At 36.2% G+C, this 12,361-nt stretch overlaps 2 protein-coding genes across 2 annotated transcripts; one reads left to right on the top strand and one right to left on the bottom strand.

Moving 5' to 3' along the window:
- The first annotated feature begins 268 nt into the window (after positions 1–268).
- On the top strand, positions 269–3,759 carry LOC100263866 (putative E3 ubiquitin-protein ligase XBAT31). Its single transcript, XM_002283929.3, has 8 exons — positions 269–698; positions 828–887; positions 1,062–1,133; positions 1,223–1,344; positions 1,441–1,581; positions 1,685–1,792; positions 2,158–2,416; positions 2,994–3,759. The coding sequence occupies exons 1-8, from the start codon at positions 519–521 to the stop codon at positions 3,387–3,389; spliced, it is 1,338 nt and encodes a 445-aa protein (XP_002283965.1). The 5' UTR covers positions 269–518; the 3' UTR covers positions 3,390–3,759.
- A 3,354-nt stretch (positions 3,760–7,113) lies between these two features.
- Positions 7,114–9,638, bottom strand: LOC100241592 (uncharacterized protein At3g17950). The gene is made up of 3 exons (XM_002283919.4): positions 9,289–9,638; positions 8,880–9,029; positions 7,114–7,706 (listed from the first exon to the last, which is right to left on the bottom strand). The coding sequence occupies exons 1-3, from the start codon at positions 9,298–9,300 to the stop codon at positions 7,230–7,232; spliced, it is 639 nt and encodes a 212-aa protein (XP_002283955.1). The 5' UTR covers positions 9,301–9,638; the 3' UTR covers positions 7,114–7,229.
- Between the last annotated feature and the right edge of the window lie 2,723 nt (positions 9,639–12,361).

The following is a 12,361-nucleotide window of genomic DNA, read 5'->3' on the forward strand; positions in this document are numbered from 1 at the left end:
ATAAATTGAGAAAATAAAAAAAATAAAAAATCAAAATTTACGGCCGGTTTTGGAGTGGAAGCAGCCAAAGCGGTGAAAACTAATGTCACCACTCTCATGGTTTGACTGGTGGTGATCTGACGGTGAGAGAGGAAGGAGAGGGAAATCGGACGGAGGAGAAACTAAGAGGGAGGAGGGTGTGAAGACGCGACTAGGGATAGCGACATGTAAGGGCAGTTGGAAATTGAAGTGTAATATATGGAATCTAATTGCCCAAAATATCTGACTGGTGCCCCGGTCTGCCCCACTCTGACACGGTCAGCTGCCCGCACTCACTCTGGGCAGCTCCAAACTCCAATGTCTTCTCTCTCTCCTTCAAATGTAACTACATAAATGGGAACTTTCCCATTTGGTCATCGGCGCCACCAGTTTCCTGCAGCACCACCACCACCGCCACCTCTTGGGAGGGTGGCGCATGTTAGAGGTGGAGGAGAAGGGGGCTTAAGTGCCACTCAATAAAGAAATAGAGAGAGGGAGAGATGGGTCAGGGGCTGAGCTGTGGAGTGAGTCATGAGCATGGCTTGTTCAGTGCGGTTCAGGTTGGGGACTTGGAGTCTGTTGAGTCATTGTTGGCGAGAGACCCCAGTCTCTTGCATCAGACTACTGTCTACGATCGCCACTCTGCTCTTCATATCGCCGCTGCTAATGGTCAGATCGAGGTGGTTTTCTCTGTTTTTCTGGATTTTTTAGTTGGGATCAGTGCTTGCTTAAGAAGTTCTCCTATTTCGGTTGTGATTTGATGTTTTATCTATTCACTTATTTTGGGTTTCGTTGCTGTGGTTTTGCAGATTCTTTCCATGATTTTGGATCGATCTATTAGTCCCGATTTGTTGAATCGCAACAAGCAAGTGAGTTTTCTCTTTTCTTGCAATGTTTGTCTGTATGTGTGAAATCTCCTTTACGTGGAAATGCTTGATCTTGTGGTTTGCTTTCTTTTTTCTTTTTTTTTCTTCTCTTTAATCTTGTGCTTCAATTCTCTTCTCTTTATTGTCTTTTGATTTTGTTGTTTGTCACTGATACAGACTCCGCTTATGCTTGCTGCAATGCACGGAAAGATTTCATGTGTCCAAAAGCTCCTTCAAGCAGGCGCCAATGTGTGTGAAATTCCCATATCTTTCTCTATTTTCTGATTTTTTTTCAGAAGCGTGAATAATTGATGATGGGAATCTTGAAAAATTTTCAGGTTTTGATGTTTGATTCGATGCATGGTAGAACCTGCTTGCACTACGCGGCCTATTACGGCCATTCCGATTGCCTTCAAGCCATACTTTCTGCTGCCCATTCAAACCCTGTGGCTGATTCGTGGTGTGTGTTTTGGATTGATTTGCTTCAGTTCATATCTGTAGAGTGATTTAGCTTATCCATTTTTTTATGGTTGGATGTATCGGTACTTGATCACAGGGGATTTGCAAGGTTTGTAAATATAAGAGATGGCAGGGGAGCAACACCTTTGCATTTAGCAGCCCGTCAAAGACGGCCCGATTGCGTTCATATTCTGTTAGATAATGGAGCTCTTGTTTGTGCTTCCACTGGTGGATACGGGTAATGGATCCAGTGAAGTTCTTTAGTTTTTGGTTTAAGGCTAATCCTGAATTTATGTTTCAAGGCTTTGCCAGAGTTTAATGTTAAAATTTCTTGTTTGCAGTTGCCCAGGGAGCACTCCACTTCATTTGGCAGCCAGAGGAGGGTCTCTGGATTGCATCAGGGAATTGCTGGCTTGGGGTGCTGATCGTCTTCAGAGAGATTCATCAGGGTATTGTCTGATTTGCTTCTTGATTTTGAAAATCAGGAGTCTTTATGTTTGCATCAATTTTGGGCAATCCAAAAAAAACTGATTTTTTGTAACCCTTGATCCCGTTAATAAAATTTGCCCTTTAGCACAAATCATTGAAAGAGGTTTCTGCGGTTACTGTAACCGGAGTTAATACGGATATCACTGTATCTAGAAAAGTGGCTATGAAACTTTGAAACAGTGGCATTCCATGAATCCTAATTTTGGAGCTTCTCAATTTCTTGAAATACTGAAGATTTTCCATTTTCTTTTCTGAGTCAACTCTCTGTTTGTTTGCGGATTTGAACTAGAACTTAACTTTGTGTTGCATGGTGGGGTCTCTGCAGGAGAATACCGTACGTGGTTGCTCTTAAGCACAAGCATGGAGCATGTGCAGCCTTACTGAATCCCACATCAGCAGAGCCTCTTGTTTGGCCATCTCCCTTGAAGTTCATCAGTGAGCTTAACCAGGATGCAAAAGCTCTGCTAGAACAGGCCTTAATGGAGGCAAACAGGGAGAGGGAGAAGAGCATCTTAAAGGGAACATCTTACTCGCTTCCATCTCCATCTCATTCTGATGTCGCTGTTGACGACAATATCTCTGAGGTAATATTCCAACCCTCCCTTCTTACCAAAGTATAAACTTGATCTTCCATGTCAATTTTGCTATTGTTAGAAGAAAATTCCCGAAAATTTGGAAAAGGGATGATTGTGAATGTCCAAAACCTCGCCGTTCTGTTCAAGCTTGCCCTTATTTATTTCTCTTTCTTGACTTTTGATTTGGACCCACTGAGTCTTCTGGTGTAAATTTTGTGGACACTTTTAACTGTTATGCCTTGTTCGATATTCTTTTCCTGTGTCTGATTCTGAATTTGAGGCACATGTCTTGTTTGGTATTCTTTCCCATGGCTCTGGTCCCCAATTTTAGGTGCTGGTTTTCAACTTTGGTTTCTTTGTTTCCTCAGTGACATGGTTAAGTCAGAATTCAGACCTAGAGCAAAATTTAGCTTTTTGCTTAAACATCCAACTCTTCTCATGAACTAAATAACTCAATATAGAAATTCAGAAATTTCTGACAATCATCGTCTTTGGTCCTGGTCCCAATTATCTTCTCCTGTTCTGTTAGTCTATTCTTGCAAGAACAAGAGGTCTCAGTTGTTCATTGTTTGATAATATCTTGCAGGCCAGTGAAACAGAGCTTTGCTGCATATGCTTCGATCAGGTGTGCACAATTGAAGTCCAAGACTGCGGTCACCAGATGTGCGCTCAATGCACACTAGCCCTGTGTTGCCACAACAAGCCGAATCCCACGACCGCATGCCTAACTGCCCCAGTTTGCCCCTTCTGTAGAAGCGGCATTGCACGACTGGCAGTTGCCAAGATCAAGACCAACAATGAAGCTGACAGTGACGTTGGCGATGTCAGCTCCTCCAAGCTGAGAAGATCAAGAAAGTCCAGAAACTTAAGTGAGGGAAGCAGCAGCTTCAAGGGCTTATCAGCAGTGGGCTCCTTCAGCAAAATGGGTGGCCGGGGCTCTGGTAGAATTGCTGCAGAAAATGAGTGGATCGATAAGCCTTGATACTGCATGGCATTTCCTAACCAAGGAGACCATCCGGCAATCAATAATTGGCGGCCCTGATATCCAAAAAAAAAGGGAGGAAAATGAAAGATTCGGGTGCAGGCCCTGGACCCATTCCGTATATATAGATAGAGCTCCATCTGCTATGTAAATTTGGGAAATAAGCAAGAGGTGAGTTGCGGGCGTCGGTTGGTAAGTTTTGGTGATGTGGGGTCATATTATTGTAATTCCATTTCATTTTTCTTTCTTTCTTTCTTGAGATTGAAGGAGCAGTGGTGAACTTGAGGGAGAGAAGGGGGGCCTCTTGTTAGTTTACCTGAATAGTAAGCATTCTTTTTCTCTTTTCAAAGGAAAATTCAACATTCTTCAATGGCTGCTACACTGTTACAAGTCACAAGTCATAAGTCACAACACCCCCAACTTGGAAAACGGAGGAGTGAAGATGAATGGTTCTCTGGGGTTTGACCGTTCCACTCCACTCCACCCTGCCTTTCATCTCTTTCTTTTTTCTAAAAAATAAAAAAATATATATATAAAGAAAAACAAGACATCATGGAGTGTGAGATTGACATGTATTATTTGTTTTATCTTTATTTCTTGTCAAACGGACCAATAAAGTACCTTCCAAAGAAAAGCATGTTTGGGTGTTGGTTGTCAAGTGTTCACATCTCCGTTGTTTTCCTTATCAAATCTTGGAAAATTATTTAGAAAAATACTTGCAATTCCAACAAATTTCGGAGAAGAAAATGTGTAGTATGTGTGAATGCACGAGCTGAGGCCAGGTGGAAAGTGAAAGACAAAATGGGGCCATAAATGGGAGAAAAGTCGTGGAGAAGTAGGTGTGTATAGGGTGGGGGGCCATCATATCTGGGGTGCAGTGTTTGTTAATATATTAGTCAATTATGATAGTGGGAGACCCACCATCTGGAGCATGGAGGGCCATCAGCTATGGGGGGGTATGGCACAGTTTAAAAGTCTAATCCTATCTATAGGGGCTCCTCCTATGACGTCGGCACGTTTGGACATGTCGCCTGCTTCCAGCTTCCCACATTTCATGCTGCCACCTGCATCTCAAGTTCATATTTGAACTATTGTTTCTCGCATACTCCAAACTTCCTACCCACGGTCAGGGGTCTCGTCACGCTCTAATCTATGAAGTTGTTTTTAACCAAACCAATATTATTAAATTAATAAAAATAGGGATTGACGCGGCTGCTTTGTGTGAATGGCATGCATATCCGTACAATGAGCTGGAGTGGTATTGTTCTTTTTGCCACTCTTATCATATCTTTCTTCCATCTCCGAGATTAGGTAACATAAAAATCTTTGTATTTAATACATATTTTATCATTATTTAAAAATAATATAATGAAAAAGTGGAAAGAATAACATTATTTTCATGAGTTGTTCTTTGATGGTTGGCGATTAGAGAATGGATAAATTTACTTGAAGAGGGAAAATCGAGAAAAAATATATAAAAAAAAAATCTTGTTTAATATTTCTTAAAATAAATATAAAAAAATTAAATATAATTAAAATTATTTAAAATTTTATGTATTTTAAATTTATTTAATATTTATATAATAAAATAAAACAAGTGAAATAAATTTAAAGAAATATATAAAATTATTTATTGATTTTGAATTATTTTTCTTTATATTTTTTTGAAAACTTTTGAGAGCCAAACATAACTTTAGAAAAAGTATGGATTAATTAAAATTTCTCGAAACTTTTTTGAAGGGTTCTAAGTATTAATTGAAAATATAGAAAATATTTTAAGAAATTTTCTATTAATTGTTTTTTGTATATGAGTATTATTCCCTAGAAAGATTGATGTTTTGAAAACTATTTTTCAAAATGTTATCAAACAGATGAAAATTTTGATTTTTTTTTCTTTCACTTTTTAACATGCATTCAAATAAAAAAATTCTATAATTTCTTTGACCATTTTTTATTTTACTTTTCATTCCAAATTTTCCAGTCTTTCTTGATGAACTTTTTATAGTGCATGGCTGTCAACCTCATTTACTACAACTTTTTCAATTTTAATTTTAATAAAAAAAATTGAATTTTAAGCTATTATGTATCACAAGTATACCGTATACCCACTTTATTTAAGACCAACCCTATGTAAATAAGGATTTTGCAACTTTAAGAAAAATGTCTTTTATCTTTCAAAACAACTCATTCAAATAGGGTTTTAAGGCTGTTGCATTTAAACCCTTATTCTTTGGTTTTAACTCTAGTGATTCTAATAAGTGTTTTTAATATTTATAACACTTAAAAATTTTCATTTTTCAAGTATTAAAAATATTTTTTATAATCATTACCAAACGCACTCTAAGAATCTGTTTTACAATGATTTTAGAAAACGTTTTCTTAACTTTTTTAATATTTAAAAAAAATAAAAATTTTCAAAATACTTAAAATATTTTTAAAAATCGCTAGCATATATATTCAAAATAATTTATATGAGAGACCTGTATGCTTCAACCATTCCATTTTGATTTAAGTATCTAAAATGATAAGTACTTTTAAAAATCACTTTTCTCTTGTCATACCATACCGTATTAAAAATATACCAAAATTAGTAAAGTATAGGAGTTGTCATGTTGTTTGATAAGTCAAAATGATGCCCAAACTTATCAGCAACCCAAAGCATAATTTATCCTATCAATTAGTTAAAACCATTTGAGGGGCTTATTTTATGGAAATGTAGACCAAAATATCTACATGAATGGGTCATCTTTTATCCTTAATCCTTAATAAAGAAAACATCCACAAAATTTCCACCCTTTGAATTCAACCACAAGTTTTGAAAATCACACCAATTTGGTAACGTGTCCCTTACGTACGACGCCAAAAGAGCACCCGATCACGGACAGTTCATGAGTGTATGGTTTATTTTATGAATCAAAAGCAGACAAAATCTTAGAAGATGACCTACCACAAGTGCCTCGTAACTGAAGGAGGATGGGCCACATTTTTTTCGGCCATTAGGAAGAAGCTGAGTGGTGTTAGGATGTTAGGGTGTTAGCCCCATGAAAACGACCCATTCTTTGATGGTTTTAAGAGCCTTGGTTTGCGGAAATAATCAGTTTGTGGCACCTCTCCATCCAATAAATCAATAAAATTAATTGTAGGGAGTCAGTCTTCATGTGCTCATCTGCACCGCACTGGTCAAATTTGTCCCAGTCAATAGTGCAGAACTGCAGAAAAATCGATGATCGCATTACTTTCAACCCTCGTGCCGTGATGTTTGCTAGTAGGGAGTAATGCTATATAAGTTTGACAGTCAACTAGTGTCTTACAGTCTAAACTTTTTAAAAACTAAAAAATATTAAAAATAAATAAATTAGACAAGGCTACTACTAGAAATTCTCTACCCGTCCTACTAGATCAAAATGGGAGATCTTTACCAAACCCGAGACATAATCTAGAAAAAGTTTTCGATAAGCTCGTTACCTTAAATTTTAAGAAAAATTGATTACTTAATACTGGCCGCATAAAGCATCTCCGATAATCTATGTTCTCGTTAAAAAACTAAAACATTGCAGTTAGTTAGAATTGGGCATCAAAAAGTTTAAGCTTGATTTGATGCTTTTGGCTGGGAAGTAGGATATTTGAAGTGAATAAAAGAAAGGGAAAACAGAGTTCACATGGTGTTCCCTGAAATGTAGTACTACTACAAACTAGAGAGGAAAAAAGAAAGCGGGGAATCCTATGAAATGGAAATGACAGTTTATTCTCCTTCCTAGAACATAAATTTCAATCACCAATCTGAGGAACACAAAAAATAAGTAAAAGTAGGAAAAAAAAAAAAGTTGCAGGCATAATCATTCAGTGGGAAGATTGTCCACACATGCATGAAAACAGCACTGGCACTCCATGCCCACTGCCATTCACTAGTCCTCTGTTTTGTCCCATCTCAGCATCTGAACCTGACCATGAACTTGGCTGAGGAGGTGCAATTTCTCCATCCATGAATAGTGAGTTTGGTTCTGCATTAGGCTGAGCCAGGGCAAGCTCATCCGGTCCATAATCGATAGGGCTATGGTTCCTTCTATATTCATTGGCAGCTCTCCTTTCCACTGCAAGAAAGTGGCCAAGGGAGGGAGGGTTCTTCACATTCTCTGCATCAGTGCTAGCCCTTGAGCATAAAGAGAAAAACCATGTTCTGGACTTGTAGCTTCTCTTGCCTTTTAAACTTTCTGCTCTTCTTCCCCTTACTGATCTTCCAGTGAGCTCTATAATGCTGGAGACACCTATCAGGCTCCCAAGCGTGATGCTCTTGTCATGGAAGAAAGACCCTGTGGACTGAAACCAATGCAGTACACAGTTAAGGGTGACAGATACTTTCTGCTAGATCATTCTTGATAGTCTTTAAGAGTTAGAAAAAGACAAACAATCAGCTCCTTCTTAGGCCAGAGGTGGAACTTGGGGCCCAAATCAAAGTTCCTTAAGTTTTTGAGTTCTTTATGTTAGGGAGTATGATATGTATATTAAACTCAAATCCTATAAGCTTAAGATTTTAGGAAAATTAGTAGTTCAATATAGTATCAAATATTGATTTGATGGAAAGTCTCAGGTTCAACCCCCCTCTTCACAATTTGCATTTCTCCCACTTGTTTGTTGGATATAAATACAAATTATGTCTGTCTTTCTGCGTATAGGTACGGGGCTGCACATGTGAGAGGATGTTAAGAAGCATGATATGCATATTAAAGTCAAATCCTGTAAAGTTAAGCTTTTAAAAAAATTGATAATTCAACACTTCAGTCATATAAAATTTATGCTTTCGTATTTATAAAAAGTTGAATCTTTGTGTCACTTATATTCACAATAACCATGGAATAGAACAATGATGATAATTAGGTACAATGCATGGTCATAGGTTACTTTGATGATGGTTATTTTTACTATTTTTCTTATTTGTGTGTGTATATATATATTTCATGCTTGATATAAAAGATGAAAATATAAGGGTAAAAGCTGCAGATAATTAAAATCGAAGTACTAGAGAATCTATATATATGTGTCCTTTTCCATGGCACGTTATTGAGGGGTACCAAGTGGCAAAAAATTTATCAGTATTCTCTTGTAAGATCATCACATGCATAGAAAAGTAAGCATAAGGGTCAGCATATATGGGGTTCTGGTACGACTTGAAGATTGAACTGTGTCTGCAAGTTAGGGAAGAAGCACTGAGGGAGAGATGAGATAGATCATAAATTTTGCCAAAGGGGGTATCGTTTTATCATTTTATCATTGTCTATTGACCCAATTAACAATAATGCAAAAGCATATGAGTTCAAGTCTTTAATTTTCAAGCATATTTATGTCTGGAAAATACAAATTGATAAAGAACAAAAACAGAGGTATGTCCTTATCGTGTCAATGTGACTTCTTAACTACTAAAAACCCCCAACAGAGAGAAAAAATGCATCGAAACCAATGTCATATCTCAATTATCTGTAAGTTGCCACTGACCTCTGTGTCCAAATCTGATGAAGAATCTGTGGAGGAACTTGGAGAGCCTGTGAGTAAAGTGTTGAATGAAATTGATCCAGAAAAATCACCAATTCTTGCCAACCCAATTCTCACATTCAGTGGTTGCAAACCCAGAGGCCAACCCTCTTCCTGCAATCAAATCAGTCAGAAAAAGGTTGCAAAAACCTCCAACAGAATGGACAAGAATTTTAAAAAAAATTGAAGAGAACTCCAGTATCATGATAAACCAGAACAATAATATGAAGAAAAAAGCTAGACCCATCATCTATCAGAGAAATTATGGGAAAACAACACTGACCACCTTCAGAAAAACCAGAAAAAATAATGAATCCGAGACAGCCCATATGGGTAAAATCCAAAAGAAAAATGAGAGAAGACAAGCAAGTACCTGCTGAGCCATTACTGCCAAATAGTCGAGCACTAGGGTGTGTAGTATGTTGATTGATTATAGTAAAACAAGTCACCTCAGGTGAGTAGAGAGACACGTAACTGTCATTTCCTTGGTGTTCTCTACTCTGTAAAAGAAGCTGCAGAGAGATAAGATTATATTGAGAGGATGAACAAGATACCCCTCGCTCCCTATATACAAGTCATGCCCTTCTTAGTTCACATGCAGTTCTTATACACTGGCTCTTGAACACAGAGAGAGAGGGTAAAAACAATAAGAAGAGAGTCAAAAAGGGGGGTTTCCAGTGAGTGAGGGTCTCTATCAGGTGAAAGCATTGTTCACTACTTTTCCTTGGGTTTGTTGAGTACAGAGAATAAAACACCATGATTTTGTATCCTCTAAGATGTGTGTAAAGTGGACGAAGGCGAAAGTCTTGCAGAACCCCTCTTCCTAGATGACAGATTTACCCATCTTTATCATAATCGTTTCCTTTTAATTTGTGGTTGTAGCCCTTCTGTACAAACCCCATTTCACAATAGGTGTTCGGTTATAATAATAATAGAAAAAAAGTAGTATGAAGGTAATCAAAATAATTAATAATGTAATGTGCAGGAGTTCATGTAATGGATCAAATAATGTGCATGTGCACCAGGTGGTGGTCATCAATAGCCCGGGGGCCCAAAATTTGGGTGTCCCAAAAATATAGTATGCTATGAAAATAAAAGGGACACTGAGGCCATATGAGGAAAAGGGTCTGCCCTTAAGCTGGGGGCTCATTGGCACTCATAATTATGGTTGAAGAGGGGATCCAATAAAGGTTGAAAAAGTGAGACACTTTTGCTTTGGTGTATTGCATTATGCCAAAGAATGGGCTTATCAAAAAGTCTCCCTCTTCTCTGCTGCACATTTATCTTTGATCCACAGTAGTCGCTGTCCTGATCCAGCCCAACATGCCCCACTTGATTTGTCCAAGGAGTTCATGACTTGCTGCTTTCACCATGTCTTTTGCATCAGTTCTCATGATCCAAAGGCGGGTAAAGAACAAGGCCCACCAACCCTTCCTAAGTTCCATCAAGTTTGCAATTTTTTTTTCATTTTTATTGCCTTTTTTCCCCTCATATCCAGTATCCAACCAAAAGTCATGGCATGGAAGACTTAGTCCTTATTAGTTATTTCTTCCCACACCATATAGAAAGAAAAACTGAGCTGAAGTTGCTGTTCAGCTCTCATGATGATAGACATTTGTTTTCTAAAGTTGTCTCGATATGTTACGCAATTATTAATGAACAATGAAATGGGTTTGTAGATACTACTTCCAGGTGATCATAGCAAAGCAAGAAAGAGGGAGAGAGAGATAGAGAAACCAGATGAAAAATCAAGGGAAGTGAAAGGGATGGGAGAGAGAGACATCAGATGAAAAATCATGGAAAGTGAAAGGATGGGAGAAGACTTAAAAGACTTGGAAAGCAGAATTTGACGACCAAGTCCAGAAGACTATTTGAGTCAGCATATTCTATATTATCAAACATCTAATCACTTGCCAAAAGATCCAATTGATAAAAGGTGTTCTCCATTACGTAAATGCCGTGGTTAACACTCTAAAAGAGTCCACTGCTTGGTGTTTATTTATTAAATTCAGCATGCGCCGCTCAGTAGTTTTATTAAGCCTTTTGGCAAAGGCACATCACAAGATGCTGGCTTTACTCCTGTTTTTTAACATATCTTTAATGAAAATGCTGACCAAATTTGAAATTTCCATTAGAAACAGTTCGCAGTGGAAACAAGATGGGGAAAATTTTCATTGTGAAACACATGTATATGAGTTTCAAGGTCCATTAATACAGATTTTCTACAGTCCGATTTGTATGGTTGGTCGAGAATGATGCAGTCATGGTTGCTGAAAACATACACCTTCAGTAGTGGATATGTCACACTGGTTAAGGCTAGTAGTTAATTAATGGGAGAATTGTGTTTTGGGCCCAGCTGGGCCCAAAAATTAATAAAAGATTCTTATAAGTTCCATATTTAAGCCCAACACCTAAAGAAAGTTTACAAATTGAAAAGAAGGATATGAAACATTCAATTTTCCGAAAATGCCCTTTATTGTCAAAAAGAAAAAGAAAACAACTAATTTCCTACTCTCTTTCATTCTTTTTTTCCCTCTTTCTTTCATCATTCACCTTATCTTTTTCTCTCACATATTAATTGGTGGGACATGTAAATTAATTCTTTTATAGAAAAGTGTTACTATTTTCATCAATTATTTTTCTCCCAAAAACCATGCCTAATAAATTAAATATTGGAAATCAATGGTTGAAAATGATTATTACTATATTTTTAAAGTAAATATTTTTTAAATACCTCATAATTTTTTTTAAACTTACAAAATATATAATAAATATTTTTTAAATACCTCATAATTTATTTTAAACTTACAAAATATATAATAAATATTTTTTAAACACCTTAAAAAATATTATTATTCTTTTTTATCCAATATATATATATAAATATCTTTAAGGTTGTAGACAATTATTTGAATATTTTCTCTATTTTTTGGACAATACATTGATATTATCTTAATATATTATTTTGTAACATGATCATTTTTTAACTAATGGTGATAATTAATTTTTAATTGAATAATGTATTATAAATTAATAATTTGAAAAATATTCAAATGCCCTTTTAAATTTAAAATAGATGTGGACTTGATATGGTTTAAATTATTAAAGCATGATGTCATTAAGTTAAGCAAATGTATCATATTAAGAGATGTGTATGTAAATTATATCATAATTTTCTCTTTTTTTTTATTTTTTTTTCTCGTACATGATATCTTTTATATAAAGTTTTGTAGATGAAAAATAACAAAATCTTTTGTTATGTAAAGAGGCATAACAACACATTAAAATTGAAAAGAGAATATAATGGAACACAAATTAGATGAAAATCACTTTAAATAAGGATATAATAGAAAACATATACATGTAAGAAAAAACAAGTTTAGATGAAATTTAAAATAAAAAATCAAAGAAAATAAATTAAAAGTAATAATATAAAAATCGTAGAA

This window comes from Vitis vinifera, chromosome 6 (assembly GCF_030704535.1).
Source record: "Vitis vinifera cultivar Pinot Noir 40024 chromosome 6, ASM3070453v1".
Classification (NCBI taxonomy): domain Eukaryota; kingdom Viridiplantae; phylum Streptophyta; class Magnoliopsida; order Vitales; family Vitaceae; genus Vitis; species Vitis vinifera.

Coding starts and splice junctions, on each gene's coding strand:
- LOC100263866 (XM_002283929.3), top strand. CDS start 519: ATGGGTCAGGGGCTGAGCTGTGGAGTGAGTCATGAGCATGGCTTGTTC. Junction 699..827: donor CTGCTAATGGTCAGATCGAG/GTGGTTTTCTCT, acceptor GTGGTTTTGCAG/ATTCTTTCCATGATTTTGGA. Junction 1,793..2,157: donor CTTCAGAGAGATTCATCAGG/GTATTGTCTGAT, acceptor GGGTCTCTGCAG/GAGAATACCGTACGTGGTTG.
- LOC100241592 (XM_002283919.4), bottom strand. Junction 7,707..8,879: donor CATCAGATTTGGACACAGAG/GTCAGTGGCAAC, acceptor CATTGGTTTCAG/TCCACAGGGTCTTTCTTCCA.